At 42.3% G+C, this 20,650-nt stretch overlaps 2 protein-coding genes across 8 annotated transcripts; both read left to right on the top strand.

Moving 5' to 3' along the window:
• Positions 1 to 11,241, top strand: LOC120818193 (NLR family CARD domain-containing protein 3). 6 transcript variants are annotated; one of them, XM_078102019.1, is made up of 12 exons: positions 11 to 204; positions 2,248 to 2,370; positions 2,520 to 2,633; positions 2,912 to 3,013; positions 3,755 to 3,833; positions 3,987 to 4,197; positions 4,357 to 6,163; positions 6,571 to 6,744; positions 7,294 to 7,467; positions 7,626 to 7,799; positions 9,902 to 9,948; positions 10,099 to 11,241. In XM_078102019.1, exons 2-12 carry the CDS (start codon positions 2,282 to 2,284, stop codon positions 10,704 to 10,706), a joined length of 3,579 nt encoding a protein of 1,192 aa, XP_077958145.1. In that variant the 5' UTR covers positions 11 to 204; positions 2,248 to 2,281; the 3' UTR covers positions 10,707 to 11,241. The 6 variants fall into 6 exon arrangements, with proteins under 6 accessions (XP_077958149.1, XP_077958145.1, XP_077958144.1 ...); XM_078102018.1 differs by having other exon boundaries at positions 12 to 204; positions 2,245 to 2,370; XM_078102022.1 differs by having other exon boundaries at positions 13 to 204; positions 2,537 to 2,633.
• Positions 11,242 to 11,373: 132 nt separating this feature from the next.
• On the top strand, positions 11,374 to 17,125 carry asb5a (ankyrin repeat and SOCS box containing 5a). Of its 2 annotated transcripts, none has more exons than XM_040175077.2 (7): positions 11,374 to 12,958; positions 14,180 to 14,259; positions 15,005 to 15,112; positions 15,317 to 15,467; positions 15,795 to 15,929; positions 16,094 to 16,237; positions 16,373 to 17,125. In XM_040175077.2, the coding sequence occupies exons 1-7, from the start codon at positions 12,754 to 12,756 to the stop codon at positions 16,498 to 16,500; spliced, it is 951 nt and encodes a 316-aa protein (XP_040031011.1). In that variant the 5' UTR covers positions 11,374 to 12,753; the 3' UTR covers positions 16,501 to 17,125. The 2 variants fall into 2 exon arrangements, with proteins under 2 accessions (XP_040031011.1, XP_040031010.1); XM_040175076.2 differs by having other exon boundaries at positions 12,498 to 12,958; positions 16,046 to 16,237.
• The last annotated feature ends 3,525 nt before the right edge of the window (positions 17,126 to 20,650 follow it).

Here is a 20,650-nt window from a genome sequence, read left to right as displayed (position 1 = left end):
CTCAGACTGACACTCACTCAACCAGTCGCACTGCATACTGTGAGTGTGACATGAGGACACTCTCTCCCTGATTGAGAACAACAAGCCGCGTCACTTCACTCCGTCTGATGGAAGCTGAAGTGAAGCACGGAGCTCCTTTTCTACACGGACCTGCTGAGGACAAAAGGGAGCTGCACACTGAGGAAGTTCATGTCTACAAGATCAGTAAGTGGAGCTGTGCTTGGATGAATGACATCATTGATGATTGTGAACGTGTGATTTTTCAAAGGTTTGTTTGTTTAAAGCTGTGAAACAAGATGAAACATGTGTGAGCAGAAAGAGAGAAGCTGCTGTTAGTCTGATTGATGACACTGTGATGAAGATGAGCTTAGTCTGATCTGGGGTCCGTGAGGACTGTTACTGATGAGGAGGGGAAGAAGCAGAGGGAGGGGCACTAGGACCCAGCAGGGACCAGAATGCTTACCTGGGCCTTTGTTCCTGCACTGAAACACACCTGAGAGACGCTGTGTTTGCTCTCACCTGCTGATTCAATGCGAGTGAGATTAAACATTCTCAAAGTGAATCGCTCACATTTCCCTTTAAAAACTTTGTTTCATCAAGGTTGAAATATGAAGGCAGTTTTAGGCTGACACAACTAAATATGAGGATACGGTGGATAGAAAGTGTTGATTCATAGGCAACGCGGTTGAGGAAGGTTTTCAGCCATCTTTGTTTTCCTGTCACTCATGAGAACACGCCCCTCTCAGTTGATGCCACGCCCCCAAGCCAGATCAGGGCCAAAAGTCTGAAAGTGATAAAAAGATTTGAAACTTGAAAATATGAATCTGAAAATATAAAAAGATAGATAGATAGATATATTCTTTATTAATCCCCAAGGGAAATCTGTGTGCAATAACAGCAATACAGTAAATAAAATGAAAAATGCACAATATACACAATATATACACAGTACAATAAAATAAAATAGCAGAGCAGAACATATTATATTCAAAACATTTTTTTATTTAATTATATTCAACCCAAAAAACGTTCACTTTATTTTGAATAGTTGTTGCTTTAAATATTGGTTTAATACAGAGCCAAGTACAGTAACAAATCTGCTCTCTGTGTCTTTTATAGTATTGAAAACTTGTATTGGAACAGCTGGGTGGATGAGTATTGCCACCCCTCTTGGGAGAAGAATGAGGCTGATACAATCTGACCTGGCCACCTTCTTTTCAAGGGGATGTATTCATTGGGAAGCAGATGGGTTTCTTGGATAAAAGTTAAAAGATGGGCGTAAATGTTAATCCTCATGGATGGAGCAATATTCATTTGTGACCTTAAAATAGTAACGTGTCTTTACGGTTAGCCTATCTGAATGGACATTGGACAGTCAACGTCTGTATCTGCTCTTTGTCAATAACAATCTGACTTTCACAATTCAACATTGAGTAGGCCATTCAACCAAAGTTCTCTGTTTATTCATTTATTTTGCTGGGACAATGCACACTAATCAACAGGTGTACTGTAATTGAGAGGCTAATTTCCATCCGCTGTCCCCGGCCAGAGGTTTTTAAGCCACCCTAAAATAAAAAAAACATTAAAAATCTCAAAAGAAAATGTGTATGAATGTTAAAATTCACAGACATAGATCTTTCCTTTAATATACTTTCTTAAATAATTGTCTTCATACGTGACTGTGATGTAGTACTCACCTATACAATCGTAAACGCTGCAATAGACATGTGATGCGTTTCGAAGATTTTTAGCAATATGTTTGTGAATGTGTGACGAATCAGGCAACAGAGGCAGACACAGCTGCTCAGATGGCTTCAAACACATTTAGCCACTTTTTAGTGTTTGAATGTGTTTGTGTATTCTTTAGTTTTCAGTGTTTCTCGCATTGATCACCAGGTTGTTGTCGACCTTTTTCCTACATGTCATCTTACCGGTTTGTGTTTTACTGACTTCTGGACTCTAAAGGAGATCAAGAGGAGAAAGAGCACAGCTCCATCTGCTGGAAGATGACTGATAATATTCATCTTGTAAAACACTATTTATAGGATGAGCATTTAAAAAGACGTCTCTTGAGATGTTGACAGGATTTAACAGAAGAAAAAAGGAGGTTTGTCTTTCTCCAGAAGTCTGACCTTCAACAGAAGACAACAACACATAAAGTGTCTCATGAGAGTTTTAGTGTTGAGGTGAATGAGCTCTGTGTGTTTGTTCTGATGAAGATAAATAATGTGTGAGCTCTCCCAGCAGGTTGTTTTAAAGGTGTGAAAGTGTGGACTCTGCTATGAATCCGTCTGAGGACCCGGAGGAGGGAGTCCCTCCCTCTGAATCCCCTCTGTGTGGGGAACATGACAGCCAGACCAAAGCTCAGAGGTGAGAGGACAATCTCCAACTGTCCCCCACTCTTGTCCATGTCTCAACGTCTTTAAATGACTTACTCTGGTTCTACACGTGTGGCCAGGACGGACACCATGTGAACTGATGCCTCATGATTAAATAATGACGTGATGATGTAATCTCAGTGTTTCTTTCAGTTCAGGAAAGTATCCCGAACCCAGATGTGTGTCCATGAAGAGTAATCAGTCTATTGATCATCTGATTAATTTCAAAGATGAACGCCATTCTTATAACTCAGAGTAAGTTCTAAACAGATGAAGCAGATAAAGAACTGTTCTGATCCTTAGTTATGAAATACAGAAATGGTTGTGCATTGTTTATGCACAACCAATGACCAACTGAACAACCAATGCACAACTGAACCCGTCAAGGAAACAACAAATGTTGTTTCCATGACGATCAATCAGGACAGAAGCCAACTAACTGTTGTATTGGTCTTGATGGTACAAACACCATGAGAACTGATGCTTCATGATTAAATGATGACGTGATGATGTAATCTCAGTGTTTCTTTCAGTTCAGGAAGGTCTCCCGAACCCAGATGTGTGTCCATGAAGAGTAATCAGTCTATTGATCATCTGATTAATTTCAAAGATGAACGCCATTCTTATAACTCAGAGTAAGTTCTAAACAGATGAAGCAGATAAAGAACTGTTCTGATCCTTAGTTATGAAATACAGAAATGGTTGTGCATTGTTTATGCACAACCAATGACCAACTGAACAACCAATGCACAACTGAACCCGTCATGGAAACAACATTTGTTGTTTCCATGACGATCAATCATGACAGAATTCATTACCTTTATCTAACTGGTCTGTATATGTTTAAGTGTGAATCGTTAATTTTCATTTTCATTTTCATTACTGTAAACATTCTCAGATGTAAACACAATGTGAGCTTGTTCCTCTACAGAGAGGATCAGGTCACATCTTGAGATAACTACAGGTTTCTGGAGACAGATGACTGGTACTGAACATGTGATTAGAGACTAGACTCCATGCAGAGGTTTGGAGAAAGTGTTAGAGTAGAATGTCGAAAGACTAGTTTCAGAAGATCTAAAGAGACTTCTAGAGGTCAGAGGACGAACTAAAGAGGTTTAAAGTAGTTTCATTAGACTTTGTACCAGATGCAGAGGTCTGGAGACGTTGTTTTTATGACCCACAGTATTTACTAAAAACAGATGAAACTGATGGCTAACTGTCACTCAACTAACAAACTGTCCGTCCATCAACTGCAGTCTTAGCATCTGGTTTTCATCATGATCAATCGTGACAAAAGCAAATATCTTTAACTAACTGTTGTATTGGTGTTGATGGTACAAACACCATGAGAGCTGATGGTTCATGTTCCTCCACAGAGAGGACCTGGAGAGCTCAGAGGTTCTCACAGGTCAGTCTGCCCAGCATCCTCAAACACACCTGGACTCCATCTTTATGGTGTGTACCTGTACAACTACTTTTACATCTCTCAGTTAACCATCATCTCCAGGCTGCAAGTTGTGGTCCAGTGGATTGTAAGTCTGTCCAACATGGACATGATGTTGGGTTCCATGTTTAGTTTAGTTTCATTTATAGACTGTTCTGTTCCAGCTGCTGGAGAAGAACATCCTCACTTTTGTGAAGAACGAGCTGAAGAAGATCCAGAAGATTGTGAGTACAGATTACCCAGAATGTTCAGAGAAAGAGGATGATGAGCTGCAGGATGAAGAGCAGAGGACGACCAGAGACGCATTTGTGAAGATCTCATTGCACTTCCTGAGGACAATGAAGCAGGAGGAGCTGGCTGACCTACTGCAGAGCAGTAAGAGGATTTATCTAAAGACTTACCATGCTGATGAATGAGACCTTCACTAATGTCTCAAGAGATGGACATAATACATTCATAGAGTGGTTCTCTGAGGAAAGGACATGTTGAAGTATATTCTGTGACTCACTGATCTTCTTTGTTGTCTTCATTCAGGACTTCTTGCTGCAGTTTGTCAGCGTGAACTCAAATCCAACCTGAAGAAGAAGTTCCAGTGTGTGTTTGAGGGGATCGCTAAAGCAGGAAAGACAACCCTTCTGAATGAGATCTACACAGAGCTCTACATCACAGAGGGAGGGACTGCAGAGGTCAATCAAGACCATGAGGTCAGACAGATTGTAACAGCATCCAGGAAACCAGCCACACCAGAAACAACCATCAGACAAGAAGACCTCCTCAAAGCCTTAGCTGGAGGAGAGGAACCAATCAGAACAGTGATGACTAAGGGAGTGGCTGGCATTGGGAAAACAGTCTTAACACAGAAGTTCACTCTCGACTGGGCTGAAGACAAAGGCCACCAGGACATACAGTTCACATTTCCATTCACCTTCAGAGAGCTGAATGTGCTGAGAGAGAAGAGGTTCAGCTTGGTGGGACTTGTTCATCACTTCTTCAGTGAAACCAGAGCAGCAGGAATCTGCAGGTTTGAAGAGTTCCAGGTTGTGTTCATCTTTGACGGTCTGGACGAGTGTCGACTTCCTCTGGACTTCCACAACAATGAGATCCTGACTGATGTCACAGTGTCGGCCTCAGTGGATGTGCTCCTCACAAACCTCATCAGGGGGAAGCTGCTTCCTTCTGCTCGCCTCTGGATAACCACACGACCTGCAGCAGCCAATCAGATCCCTCCTAAGTGTGTTTGTATGGTGACAGAGGTCAGAGGGTTCCCAGACCCCCAGAAGAAGGAGTACTTCAGGAAGAGGTTTAGAGATGAGGAGCAGGCTGGCAGGATCATCTCCCACATTAAGACCTCACGAAGCCTCCACATCATGTGCCACATCCCAGTCTTCTGCTGGATCACTGCTACAGTTCTGGAGGAGGTGATGAAGATCAGAGAAGGAGGAGAGCTGCCCAAGACCGTGACTGAGTTGTACATCCACTTCCTGGTGGTTCAGTCCAAAGTGAAGATGGTGAAGTACGATGGAGGAGCTGAGACAGATCCACACTGGAGTCCAGAGAGCAGGAAGATGATCGAGTCTCTGGGAAAACTGGCCTTTGATCACCTGCAGAAAGGCAACCTGATCTTTTATGAATCCGACCTGACAGAGTGTGGCATCGATATCACAGCAGCCTCAGTGTACTCGGGACTGTTCACTCAGATCTTTAGAGAGGAGAGAGGACTGTACCAGGGCAAGGTGTTCTGCTTCGTCCATCTGAGTGTTCAAGAGTTTTTGGCTGCTCTTCATGTCCATCTGACCTTCTTCAGCTCTGGTGTCAATCTGCTGTCAGTAGAACAAACAACGTCCCTAAAAGTCCCAAAAGTCTTTGGAGATAAACATAAACCAAAACATCTCTACCAGAGTGCTGTGAACAAGGCCTTGGAGAGTCCTAATGGGCACCTGGACTTGTTCCTCCGCTTCCTCGTGGGTCTGTCACTGGAGACCAATCAGACTCTCTTACGAGGTCTCCTGACACTGACAAGAAATCACTCACAGACCAATCAGAGGACAGTCCAGTACATCAAGGAGAAGATCAGTGATGATGTGTCTCCAGAGAAAAGCATCAATCTGTTCCACTGTCTGAATGAACTGAATGACGGTTCTCTAGTGGAAGAGATCCAAAAGTCCCTTAGTTCAGAACGTCTCTCAAGAGATAAACTGTCTCCTGCTCAGTGGTCAGCTCTGGTCTTCATCTTACTGTCATCAGAAGAAGATCTGGAGGTGTTTGACTTGAAGAAATACTCTGCTTCAGAGGAGGCTCTTCTGAGGCTGCTGCCAGTTGTCAAAGCCTCCAACAAGGCTCTGTAAGTACAGAGTTAGATTCATACATCAGAACTTAAATATGCTGCCATCTTTTATACTTGTAGCAGCGTTCCTTCGGTCACAAACATTATTTAGCCGCAATTGAGCTGGGACAGGAGATCTTTAAATTATTTTTGTTTGGTATTCATTTGCGCAGCAAAAAGCGTTAACCAGATACAAAATGAACATTCTGTCACACGGTAGAAAAACTGTGCACTAGTGCCTAATCAGCGCATCTAGGTTGCACCTGCTGCAAACATGACGTCAATATAAGCAGGGAAACAAAAGGGCCGTCATGTCAACATATATATCCAATATAATATCCTCAATATAAGAAGATCCAATTAAACAATATACACACTTATCTCTTACAGTACTTATTGTTTTTTCTTCATCCCTATCTCTTCAGACTGAGTGGCTGTAACCTCTCACAGAGAAGCTGTGAAGCTTTGTCCTCAGTTCTCTGCTCCCAGTCCTCTAGTCTGAGAGAGCTGGATCTGAGTAACAACGACCTGCAGGATTCAGGAGTGAAGCAGCTGTCTGCAGGACTGGAGAGTCCACACTGTGACCTGAAGACTCTCAGGTCAGATTAAGTTAGTTTGTCTGAAATGATATACATGTCTATCCACTCCACAGGATGAACAGGATTTGAGACTTCATAAAACCCTTTTTTTACCAGGAAACCGTATCTATGGAGAAAGAAGAACTAATATAAGAGAATAAACAAGGGACATCAATTCTGTTTATGTTTTCATCACATCATAGGACTTTTGTGGCCCAACGCATTTGATACGGAGGGAATTAAAACACAATGTTCGTTCACAATAAAACATCACAGGGTCATCCTATTAATCCTCTTAATGATGCTTTGTGATGTTATTTTAATATCCTTAATTGAGGAAAATGGGAAAAGCAGAGGAGTAAAAGAGACTGAACAACTTTGGTGACAATCTGCTTGGAGTTTGATAGTTGCTTACTTAAGTTGTAGATGCTAACTGACATTAAATTAGCAAATAAAGATCCTTTTTAATCAGGTTCCTTTTATAGTAGTCTAGTCTACACCAGTACTTGTATAAACACTTAACTGACATTATATGAAATATGATCTTCTTATTGATTGCTGTCTCTTCAGACTGGGCGGCTGTAACCTCTCAGAGAGATGCTGTGAAGCTCTGTCCTCAGTTCTCAGCTCCCAGTCCTCTAGTCTGAGAGAGCTGGATCTGAGTAACAACCACCTGCAGGATTCAGGAGTGAACCTGCTGACTCCTGGACTGGAGAGTCCACACTGTGACCTGAAGACTCTCAGGTCAGGATTCAATTAATGTCACTAGGTGTCTTTATTTACATCAATGGGGCTTTTATAGGATTCTTACTACTTGCATGATTTAAATCAAATATTTGTTTTCCAAATATTTCCATGTGTTTATTTTCAATATATAATTGTGATGTTTTGTGTGTTTGAAGGTTGTCAGGCTGTCTGATCACAGAGGAAGGTTGTGCTTCTCTGGCCTGTGCTCTGAGCTCCAACCCCTCCCATCTGAGAGAGCTGGACCTCAGCTACAATCATCCAGGAGACTCAGGAGTGAAGCTGCTGTCAGTTAGACTGGAGGATCCACAGTGGAAACTGGAGACTCTCAGGTATGAAGAGGCTGCAGCTACAGTCAGTCTGGTAGAGAAGGTCGAGCTGGAATTATTTTCTCTGTCACACTGTCAGCCTGATAATTTTGACCCTAACACACCAAGCTGACCTCAAACTATCAGACTCATCAAACTGTTTGTGTCCCACATCAGACCATCAATACAGAGAGAAGTAGTGAGGAACAGTAGCCAGGATGAGCCTAAACAGGGAGGAAGGTGCTGAAAGGCTTGTTTCCATGAAGCCATGTCATGTTTCCACCTTATAAGAGAGGACAGTGGTGTATCCTGACACGTTGACGGGCATCATGGTGGGTTGATATGAGTCGACGTCGTCACACTGCAGGTGTGTGGGCTCTTATCAAACAACCCTTAGATGTTTTGATGCTCGTCATCTTCCTCCAGTGTGTGTTGTCTTTTAGTCCAGACATTATTAAAAGACAAACATTTAAAGAAACAATCAGTTCAAACTGTTTTGGATGGAAAATCACAGTGGTGTTGTAATGGAATTCAGCTTATCCTGGTTTTGGTGCTTTGCACTGAGAGACACTTCCCTGGACATAAAGAGAGGACTTCAGGTGACCGTCGCCCACAGACGCTCAGTGAAGAACCAACGGCTGATTGTGGACATGGGGTCTGTTTCAAGAAGCGGGTTTAGTAAAAACTCATAGTTTGAGATGAGGGAAACTCTGAGTTGTCCGTTTCACAAAGGGAGGTAATTAAGCTCAGGGTCAGTCACCATGGTGACTGAGCCTGTAAACCAAATCTGGTCGGGAGCAGGTTTTCTTCAATAAACCTAATAAAACATAGACATCTTTCACAGTCTCCTCTCTCTAAAAGCAGCCCAGCCAATCACACAGCGTGCTTTCATTCCCTCATTCATTCGGTTACTCTGTATCAGGCGTATTTTAGCGCAGTTTCCACATATGAACAAAATAAGTCTGTTACGTTGAAGACCATAGTGTTTTCTACATGTCACGTCCTTTTCTTGATGAAGAAGCGCTTTTACTTCGCAGGGTGTTAAACACGTCTTGAGAGAATATTGGGTCCCTGATTAGATATATTGTCATTTCCAGATAAATACTTGTTTGAACGGTATCGTTTTTTTTCACAAATCATCATATGTACATAACCTCATCCGTCCTCATATAACTAACGTCCCCCATTGTGGACATGCTCTCACATACGAGCACATTCTTTTTGTAGTATTACTTGTTTTGCAAACGGCAGTTTCCTTTACAACATTATAATATTAGTAAAGCTGCTGTATGCAGAGCCGTGAGAAACGTGTGCGTCGCTGGACACAAACCAGTGAAGCCAATAAACAGGATGGCACCTGACTAAAATACATTATAGGTTCAATACCATTGTACCAGTTTTTACCAGCGATATTATTCTTGTGATTAAATATGAGCATGGGTGTGTATTTCAAGCCTGTGTGTAGAGCATTCTAACAACCATTGTGTAAAAAATGTAATTTTCCCACTGGGAATTAGAAAAGCGTATGGATTAGGATTAGTGTGTACATGAAATATCAATGCACTTTATTGGAATTTACAGCAATTCTCTCCCACGCCGTTTCTCTGTCTTTTGCTGAAGTAGGCGTTGCTTTTTTTCTAATTACGGGTTCATACTCGTACGCTTGCATTAATATATCCAGCTCAATAGGGGTGACGTATGCCGACTGATTGTTTGTGGTGGTTGCCATGGTAACTCGTGGTATTGTGGCTCCGTTCATGCTCCCTTTATACTGTGGTGGTGCACGCAATCAACTCTGAGTCAACCTACTCCGAGTTGATTGAATCAACAGCTGTTCTGAAACCCAAAACTCTGAGTTTCCCCTCTCAGGGTAAATCAACTCAGAGTAGGGTTTGTTAAACCTCCTACTTGAAACGGACCCCTGATGAACCATCATGTTGATGTGTACCTGCTGGATGGGGAAGCAACTGGTTGATATCATGTTAGAGAGAACTAGTAATCACAAGAAGGTCCACTGCAGTAGAAGAAGAGGTGGTCCATGTGAACATGAAGGACAAAGCTGTGTGTATGAGAGTGATGTAATGTCCATGTCTCCATGCTGCTCTGACCCCCCCTCCTCCTTTCAGGGTGGAGCCTGCTGGAGTCCGATGGTTGACACCAGGTCTGAGGAAGTGTAAGTGTGCTTTGAGTTTGATTCATGAAGATTCAACCATCTTCACACTGTGACATCACTCATTCACCTCTGTGATGTCATCATCAAAGTGTCAGTAGATGAACACATGATTAATAACTGCAGCTGTATTGTGTCTTGTTCTCTCTTCAGATTCCTGTGAACTCACAATCGACATAAACACAGTAAACGGAGACCTCATAGTGTCTGACAGCAAAACGAAGGTGACACACGTGAAGGAGGATCAGTCATATCTTGATCATCCAGACAGGTTTGACTACTGGCCTCAGCTGCTGTGTAGAACTGGTCTGACTGGTCGCTGTTACTGGGAGGTCGAGTGGAAAGGAAAAGTTATAATATCAGTGAGTTACAGAGGAATCAGGAGGAAAGGACGCAGTGCAGATTGTTTGTTTGGAATGAATGATCAGTCCTGGAGTCTGATCTGTTCTGATAAAGGTTACTTTGTTTGTCCCAATAAGACAAGAACACCGATCACCTCCTCCTCCTCCTCTGGTAGAGTAGCAGTGTATGTGGACTGTCCTGCTGGCTCTCTGTCCTTCTACAGAGTCTCCTCTGACACACTGATCCACCTCCACACCTTCAGCACCACATTCACTGAACCTCTTTATCCTGGGTTTGGTTTTGAGTTTGGGTTTGGGTATGGGTCCTGCTCCAGTTCCGGTTCCTCAGTGTCTCTATGTTCTCTGGAGGAGGGAGGGTCTCCTCCTGGTGGAGAACCTTCCTCTCTCCTCACCACATAGTTCAGTCTGTACAGGACGACACACAGCTGATGTTGGTTTGTGGATGTAGCAGGTGAAGCAAGTGAGGGGTATCTGAGCTGGTCTGGACTCTGGGGGGGTCCAGAGCTTTCTGGGACTTGTGGTGTTGCAGATGGAAGTCTGATATGAAGTGTGTTTTAATGTTGCTGTGCTCGTTGCCTCTGTCGTTGGAATCAATAGATCAGGGGTTCGGAGAGAGGGAGGGGGGGGGGGGGGGGGGGGGGGGGTAGTACGAGCCTCTCATCTGATGGAGGATGAGATGGAGGAAACTGTCATGTAATCCCTGTTGTCCCTGTTGATAAGTGGTTTGAAGATGGATGGATGGAGGTTTGTTCTGAACAAGAACCTTTTGAAAGCTTCAGCTAACCTCTGAAGAAAAGATGATAATAGATAATTTCAGGTCCTGTTTTTATTAACGTTAATATAAAAGTACGTTTAGGACCTCCATGTATTACTTTGGGTTAACAAGGAATATAATTGTATGAGTCTAATCTTAATAAATTACTTTTATTGTAAACGACTGTGCTCTTTTTGGACACACGCACACACTCATACAGACACACACACACACACACACACACACACACACACACACACACAAACACTTATACTAGCACACACACAGGAGTTCAGTCTCCCGAACTCTGCATCAGAAACACGTACTTTCACACGACTCCCTTTTTTCTTTCTCTGACTCTTAAATGACCCCCACACTTAAAACACCAAAATAAATCTCAAGTCATAATATACGCAAACAGATAAATATAATGCAAATTACAACAGTTATATGCTTTAGAAATAGGGTGGAAATCTAGACTTTCAACCACAAACAATTATTTTAAATAGCTATTTAAGAATATGTATTTAAGAAGTAGAAAAGAAGTTATGGAAATACTATGCAGTGCAACTGGGAAACACTCAAATGAAAACTGCATAGTGAATCACCGTCTCTGAAGATGAAGAGACTGTGGTCCTCTTCTGGCTTCACCTTCATCAGTTTGATGAGGTCATAGACTTTAAGCCCCTCTTGCGCAGTTGCTGAAGCATCGGCATGTGTTTAGTCTTCGCATAATGTCCAATCGCCCTCTCAACCAAGCGCACCACATCCAAGTGTTCCTGAGTAAAGAACAGTTGCCTTTTACCAGATAACTTTATGAAAACTCAACAAAACTGATTTGGTTAAATAAAGGCACAATTAATCAAAAACAACATGAAAACAAGTATTAACTTTTGCCTCACCTTACCTACATGATACCACTAACCACTAGCTAACATTTCTATCTGTACGTAGTTAGTAAGTCCTGTACAGTGGAAAATTACAGTTTACAACCAATTAGAAACTCCTGGTTCATTCAGTTCCGAGAATGAAGTGTTTTTTTTGTTTGCAATGCAAGCAATTTGCTCTCAAAAAACATTTTTTTTGAGTTAGTTAGATGTATACTTAGAGATTAGGAGACTGAAAGGGGTTTGGGGTCAGTCATGCTGTTTTAGAAAAAGTGTATGTCAGCCTGATCCCTTATTTAAATGCTTATCTGTCTGGTTGATTCAGATCGATCTATATTTAGCAATAGTCTATATATCCCCTATATCCCTATATCCCCCTATATCTAACATCTATCACCTGAATTTGGTTAGTTTCTATCTAGAATTACATTTTTTTTAGAAATAAAATCTCTAAAATTATTACCAAATTGATCTGCAAAAGTGTTTCAAAATGAAGTTATAATTATAAACAAGTTATGATTTATCCATAAAAATCATTAAAAAAAAGTTGAAATAAATGCAATTTAAGTCAGATTTGCAACCACTGTGAGTAGAACTTTGAACACGCACACACACACCCACACACACACGGTGCATTAACATTGGAGTGTTTGCTCTCGGGCACAGTAGCAGCTGCAGGGCATTTTCATTTTCCAGCCTGCACCAGCCAACCAGTCGCTACACTGGGAGACAGGGCAGACTCCTCTGGTGCTTTTCGGAGTGGTATCGGATCAGAACTAAAGCCCCCTGTGACGTGTCGGAGGAAATGTCAGAGCGAACGGAGGAGCTCTCCAATAAGCCCTTTGTGGCCCGCTTGTCTAATGTTTACCTCAGCATCTTGGCCCTGTTCTGCTTTAAGCTCTTCGTTAAGATCTCGCTCAATTTGCTGACGTACTTCTACATCGTCCGTGGGAACCGCAAAGAGGCTGCCCGGATATCAGCAGAGTTCTATGACTATGGCCAGAAACACGGTGAGTACATCAAAAACCTTTAAGGCTGAAGACGCATTTGGTGGAAAAAGTAGACGTAATACAACTGTGTACGCTTCACACCAAGCAACGGGTTTGATCCAAAGGGTATAAGGTCAAAGGCCGAAGGTAATGATACTGTGTGCTTCTTTAAAATCATGTCTTAGTGCTGCTGCCTCACACTTAAAATGTCCGTGTTTACAAATGAGCCGTGAACACATTACTAATCCAAATAGCGTGAGAGACGTTCATTAAACTCACATTAATTCAAACTGTGGCTATGAACGACTTTTCTTTCATCACCTTAATAACTGCTTATGAATCCTGAACCGTACATTCACCATTTAAACCAAGACACTGCAGGCTGGCAGCTCTGTTACTCAGATGTATTAATAGAACATATTCATGATACCCTGCACCCCCTCCCCCCCACCCCCCATCCTGTCCTAGTTTCCATTCCCAGCTATGCAGTGCCCCCCTTCACACTCACACAGCGACCAAAACAACACTCCACATTTTCAGGGACACGCAGTTTGGAGGCAAATTCGAATCCATATCCATTGTTTAAGGGAATCTTTAATTTAAAGCTTAGTTACACTATGGAATACTAAAATAATACTCAGCTTGTGTATTAGTCACAGTGCTGAAGATATGCTCTTCCATGTTCTAAGAAATCGGGTGGATGTCCATAGCTTAGTCTTTTCTACCCGTATATCAAATCAATATCGGTCAAGAAAAATAGTTTGCATGAATAAAAATGCTGTAAATTATGATTGAAAAGGGGAGAGATAAGAATGATGATGACAGTTTGGTATATGCCTCGCCTGCCATTGACTCAAACTTGATTATGTAACATGATCATGGAGGAAAAAAATATATTTTATATATTTCAAAAAATATATATACTATATATATTTTTTTTAAATATTATTTATATATAAATAAATAAATGTATAAATAAATACAGGAATAAATAAAGGGTGAAACAAATATTTAAATGCTGAAATACTAATTAATTAATAAAAGCTGAAATAAATAAACAAAAGATGGTGGTTGGGATTTCATCAAGCAGCCATGGTTGCCTAAACAATAAAGGAATTTAAAATAAGTTAAATAGTTTCATAAAGACATTAAATCTCTATTATTTTCACTGGTACAAACATGATGCTTAATTATATTCATACAACATTAAAGAGTAATTTACTTCACTTTCTCCCCCTGCAGGATCCTGGGCGGACCGCTCCCCCCTCCACGATGCAGCGAGTCAGGGCCGCCTCCTGGCTCTAAAGACCCTCATTTCACAGGTGAAGATAGAACACAGAGGAAGCTTGCCTTCAAGTCGTGATATTTTTGGTCGGGTTGTTGCTTAAACCTGAGGAGATTTCTGGCAGAAGACAATCTGCTGCAGTAGATGTTGGGTTAGGGTAAAAGGAAGAAGGAAGAAGGAAACAGTTTGAATAGAAGTACGAGATGTGGCTTTCTGTGAAGCACGTTGTTATCTTACTGGTTTCTTCTGTCTCCACCTCCATCACCTCTGAACAACAAATCGTGTCATATTTCTGTGTTTACAGCACTATAAATTGCCATTGTAGATGCATGTTTTGCAGGTAAATACACAGCACAGCACCGCCATGATTACATAAGCAGTATATACAGTATCCGAGGGCGTCAACAAAGCTGCCGATTAATCCCAAATATTGATAAATAGGAGACTGGGAGGATTTCCAGCTGCTCACCGAATGAGCAGTGCACCACGATGGAGACATTTCAGCCACAAAGCCTCTAATGCCTTGTTCTTAAAACAGACGAGCTCATGACAAAGCTGTGATACGGTCAGAGTGTTATGAATGGTGATTCATTAACTCTTAACTAGACTTCTACTTGGCTTTGATTTGTGAGCTTATTAACCACTGTTGCTCAAAGGTAGTTTGTCATCACTGCCATCACTGAAGAATGGGTCTGGTTTAGCAAAGATTGTTACTGCTGTTCCAAAGGTCATGTGTCATTGCACCATTTAACTTCATATCTGTGGTCTGATTGGGTTTCCAGGGTCACAGTGTGAATGCTCTGACTATAGACCATGTGACCCCCCTTCACGAGGCCTGTGTGGGAGACCATGTCGCTTGTGCCAGAGCTCTCATTGATGCCGGAGCAAATGTAAGTTGTGTATTGTCCTTTAATGTGGCTGCAGGTCTGGGGTAATCTGGGTAGAAGTAACGAATGAACAGTGCTGCTCTTCTTGCACAGTCGCTGTAGAGCTGTTAAGTTCTCATCCTCCAGCTCCCCCAGGCTGCTGCTATTAGTTAACTCGCATGGTTGAACGAGGTCTAAAAACAACAACGTAAGGAAATGCTTTTGCAGGTCAATGCTTTTACGATTGATGGAGTCACCCCTCTGTTCAACGCCTGTGCAGCGGGCAGCGTGGCGTGCACGGAGATTCTTTTGGAAAATGGAGCAAAACCCCAGAGCTTTGAATGCCGCCCTTCACCAATCCATGAAGCCACGAGCAAAGGTACAATACATTATAACAGAATGCATTAACTAACATATCAGAAAGCTTTTACTGATTCTTAAATATAGTGTCTATAGTGTTAATCTAAACAGTTTAAGAGGTACCAAGTTAAGGATCAAGGTAATTTATCATTGAATATCTTAATATTAGCTCTAAATGTCTGTTATTAACATGATACCAATACATAATCCCAACTCAACTAATTGCTGCTTCTCACATCTCTCAACCTGTATTTGTGTCCTTTGTAGTAGCTTTAGAAATAAATATCCACGCGGCATCTCCACGCGTCTCTTACTGGTTGCTGTCTTCATGCTGCGTGGCTTCCAGGTCATTACGGCTGTGTGGAGGCTCTGGTCTCTTGGGGTGCAGATGTGGACGTGGACATTCCTCATCTGGGCACGGCGCTCTACACAGCCTGCGTCTGCCAGGAGCTGGAGTGTGCCAGGAGGCTCCTGAGGGAAGGTCAGCACAGTGCGGATCATCTCCATGCTAAAGGAGAATTCAATCAGCACCAGACACAAAAGGCTTTTGCATCACAACTGTGTCTGAAATGGATAATCAAGTTGTCCTCCATGCAGGTGCAAGTGTACAGAAAGGAAAATCTCTGGACTCACCCTTACATGCAGCTGCAGAGAAAGACTTCACAGCCGTAGTGAAGTTGCTGCTGGACTTTGGTGCCGACATCAACGGCAGGAACGCAGAGTTTCAGAGGCCAGTGGACGTGGCTCCGCCCAGCAGTCTCTCCGAGGGGTTTCTACTGACGTATGAAGGTACAAGAACACCTGTCACTCGCCTCACCTGTAATCACTAGGTTTGCTTGTATTTAGTCCACCTTGTTGTATGTATTTATGTGTTTGTCTGTGTTTGAACAACTTCATCATTAGATTTGAATCCTACTTTGCTAGTGACACCAAGACGCTTGGACCAGCTGTGTCGTCTTGGCATCAGGAGCTGCGTCGGTCGGGACAGACTCCGCCTTCTTTCCCACCTGCCCCTGCCCAACAGGCTGAGGAACTACCTGCAGTTCCAATGACAACTAACCCTCCTAAATGGGACCTGAAGAAATCCGCCTTTGTTTCAAAGAGCTAATAAAATCCTTGATGTTGTCGTTCGATTGAGGCGACCAATAAAGTGTCTCAGCAGCTACTGATTATCTGGCAGTTACCAAGCGGTGTTGAGCCGGCCTGCGTGAACCTTTACTACCGAGCACCCGGATGGACGCAAAGCAGAGGGATTCTAAAACCAGTTCAGGACTTAACTTGTTAGGAATGAAGTGTTTTATGTAATTCAGTTTTGCCGTGTTTAGAAGAAGCCTTAACATTTGCGATAGCTAACAAACAGCGATGCACTTTGAACACTTTCTGATTATAATGTCACATACGTGCAATGTAATATACAGTATGTGAATGAACATAGTTTTGCAAAATATCTTGTAATGCAGAACTTATTTGAGCTTAATTTAATTATTAAAACCAACCTTTTTTAAACAAAATGATATGTTTAAACTTGGATTACAGAGAGGTGCAGGCAGCTGAATTCATTGTTAGGTCCCTTATGGAAAATAATAGGGAACAGCAAAACATGAGAGAGTAGAGAAGGGGGAGATGTTTCTAGCTGATATAATAAAATAAATCTTCATGAAATCACATCTCACAATATTGAGCTGCTCAAAATGTAATTTACACCACCGTATTTGTACCATTTTTGTATTTCATATATAAATATTTTATAACATTAAAAATCATATATCGGAGTGTCTGTTGCATCACTTGAGGGGCGGCGGTTGCCATGGTGATGTAAACAAAAAGTCCTGTGATGTGACGGGCTGCAGCGGCACCGCGCACAGGGATCAGGTGAAGCTGTTTGCATGATTTCACTGTATGGTTACCATAGTAACAGGGTTATATTTATATATTTTTCGATTTGCTAGTCTGCTGGTACCAGGCTAAACTAGCACAGTCCCGTTATGTGGGTACGTTAGCTTTATTCTTCTAGTTTCAACAAGGCAGCTGCTGCTAACGCACTGGACCAAAGGTTGCAGGCGCTAGAGATTTAATAAAAGTAAAAGTGAGATCTTCCAGGTATATTTAGTATCTCACTGTGTCAGACTACCAGCTCTCTTTCTACGAGTTTGTGACTCTTCAGACAATCAGATGGCAGCATGTTGTTGAAACTTTTTTATTTATTTTTTTACTCTGGCTGACGAACATTGTGTAGAATGTTCTGAAATATATCGTTCACATTTTTAACAGGCAATTAAAATTTCAAATTTATTGGTGGGGACAATTAGGTCTTTCCCAAACTTTGGTAGTGCCTTGTCCTTTATATAATTTAGTGGAAAAATCGTCCCTCATAGATTGTATGGCCGGTAGAATCTGTGTCTCATCGCTAGATATATCTATGATCGCTAGTCTCCTCTTGTCGCTTGTCGCTTATTGCGCGTCATAACCGGAAGCACCCCACTGCTCAGACCGTTCAGAATGTGTTTGCGTTCAGTGTCTCTCTCATTGATCACCAGGTTGTTGTCGACCTTTTACTAACTGGTCACGTGGTGAAGTAAAACCATCCCATCAAGAGAAAGCTTTCCCATGTTACCATAGTAACCACAGTGTTTCCTGTCAGGACAGCTACGTGTCATCTTACTGGTCTGTGTTTTACTGACTTCTGGGTTCAGTGAGGGGGGCGGCACGGTGGCGTGGTGGTTAGCACTGTTGCCTCACAGCAAGAAGGTCCTGGGTTCGATTCCGCCCAGTGGCCTTTCTGTGTGGAGTCTGCATGTTCTCCCCATGTCTGCGTGGGTTCTCTCCGGGTTCTCCGGCTTCCTCCCACAGTCCAAAGACATGCTCTGGGGATCAGGTTAATTGGGGACGTTAAATTGCCCGTAGTTGTGTGAATGGTTGTATGTCTCTGTGTAGCCCTGCGATTGGCTGGCGACCAATCCAGGATGTACCCTGTCTATCGCCCGAAGTTGGCTGGGATGGACTCCAGCCCCCCCCCGCGACCCTGTGTGCAGTATGACAATAAGCAGTTTGACAATGGATGGATGGGTTCAGTGAATGCCGTGATGAAGGGTTCAGTTGGGTTAGGGTTCAGTTGCTCCATTTAGGTTAAGAACCACTGAGCCTAGGGTTAACCCTAACCCTAACCCAAACACGTTCAACCAGATCATCAAAGTGGCGTGAAGAATAAAAACTCTCAGGTCAGACTCCATGTTGTCTTTTATTTAATATTAACTCTATATTAACTATTACATGTTTTACGAAGGTTTCTGCGTCATCACGTGTTCCCTACTAGTCTACATGACAAAGAGGAGCGTGACAGATAATATCAGGTACTTCTGTTTTTATTAACGTTAATATAAAAGTACAATGTTTAGTTTCTCCATGTGTTACCTTTGGTCAACAGGAATATTGTTGTTTGATTCTAATGTTAATGAATCAATTTTTGTAAACAGCTGTGCTCTTTTTGGACACACACACACACACTTAGTGTTACAAACCCCTGCTCGTGAGTCCTTCTGGTGGGACGAGTTGCAGTGGCTCGGGCCAACACAGCTGATCACAAGCAACGACAGGATAAAGAGGAGGACCGGACATCGAGTCCCCGCCGGATCGTTAAGTCACATTTGTGCGTCGATGGATTACCTGCCTAAACGTTTTTCTGAGCGGGCTGTTGGAGGTCTGTGTTTACCTTGTTTCTGACTGTTTTGTTCTGCCCACCGGATTACCAGCACTCTCTGGTCCCGACCAGCTGGCCTCCTCACTCACCGTATTCCTGAATAAATACCTGTTTTTGTTCTGAGTTGCGGTCTGCTGTTGGGTTCCTTCCTGACACTTAGACACTGATCTCTGCAGAAGAAACAAGTGCTTTCACACAAGTCTCCCTCTTTTCTTTCTCTCACACTTTAATGACCCTCAAAATAAATCTCTTCAGTCATAATATATGCAAACAGATGAATATAATGCTCATTACGACAGTTTCATGGTATAGAATTAGGGTAGAAATCTAAACTTTCAATAACAAACAATTATTTTAAATAACTATTTAAGAATATGTATTTAAGAAGTAGAAAGGAGGTTATGGAACTACTATGCAGTGCAACTAGGAAACACTCAAAAGAAAACTGCATAGTGAATCACCGTCTCTGAAGATGAAGAGACTGGTACTCTTCTGGCTTCGTCTTCATCACTTTGATGAGGTCATAGACTTTAACGCTTTAACATGTGTTCATATGAAGTCCAATCGCTCTCTCAACCAAGCGCACCACAAGTGTTCTTGAGTAAAGAACAGTTGCCCTTAACCAGATAACTTTATGTAAAAACTAAAAACTGATTTCGTTGAATAAAGGCACAATTACATCCTTGATCCTTCATGTATATTTGTATCTGTCTGGCTGATTAAGATCGATCCATCACACACACACACACACACGGTGCATTAACATTGGAGTGTTTGCTCTCGGGCACAGTAGCAGCTGCAGGGCATTTTCATTTTCCAGCCTGCACCAGCCAACCAGTCGCTCCACTGGGAGAAAAGGCAGACTCCTCTGGTGCTTTTCGGAGTGGTATCGGATCAGAACTAAAGCCCCCTGTGACGTGTCGGAGGAAATGATACAGTGTGCTTCTTTAAAATCATCAAAATCAGCAGACCGTCCCAGACGGACAGGACTGCCGAGGGAGGTCGTGAAGTGGCTGCAGAGCCTCGAGCTCTCCCTCCATCCGAAGAACGTGCGCAGAAACTGAAGAACGAAACTCGTCTCATCAAACCTCATCTGCTACGACGTAAAGCTATGCACTGACACGTGACCAATTATGTAACAAAAAACGATTGGCATGTCAGGATCTGAACTCAGAAACAGTATTATTTCAGGTCAGTTTGAACAGTTCTTGGGGACATTGGACTATTTTAATTGATTGAGCAAGCTAACGTTAGATTAGCGTTAACCAGATTCAGCCAACAGTCAGAAACTGACCATTTGAATCAGTTAACAATAGCCACGTCAATGCAGTTAAAACCAGACTGTAAACAGTAACACCAGATTAGTGTTTTCCTTCCAATTGGTGTCAAGTCAACAAAGTGTTCAGTAGGATTTCTCTTACAGACTAAATGTGCTCAGTTAGTTTCCCCTCCTTTGTGTCTGCAGAGATCTTTCCAAAGGTTACCTTGTGGCAGAGATATTGTCT

Source organism: Gasterosteus aculeatus, chromosome 4, assembly GCF_964276395.1.
Source record: "Gasterosteus aculeatus chromosome 4, fGasAcu3.hap1.1, whole genome shotgun sequence".
NCBI classification, from domain to species: Eukaryota; Metazoa; Chordata; class Actinopteri; order Perciformes; family Gasterosteidae; genus Gasterosteus; species Gasterosteus aculeatus.
The sequence above is the reverse complement of the archived record's forward strand: the minus strand, read 5'-3'. Positions and strand labels throughout refer to the sequence as shown.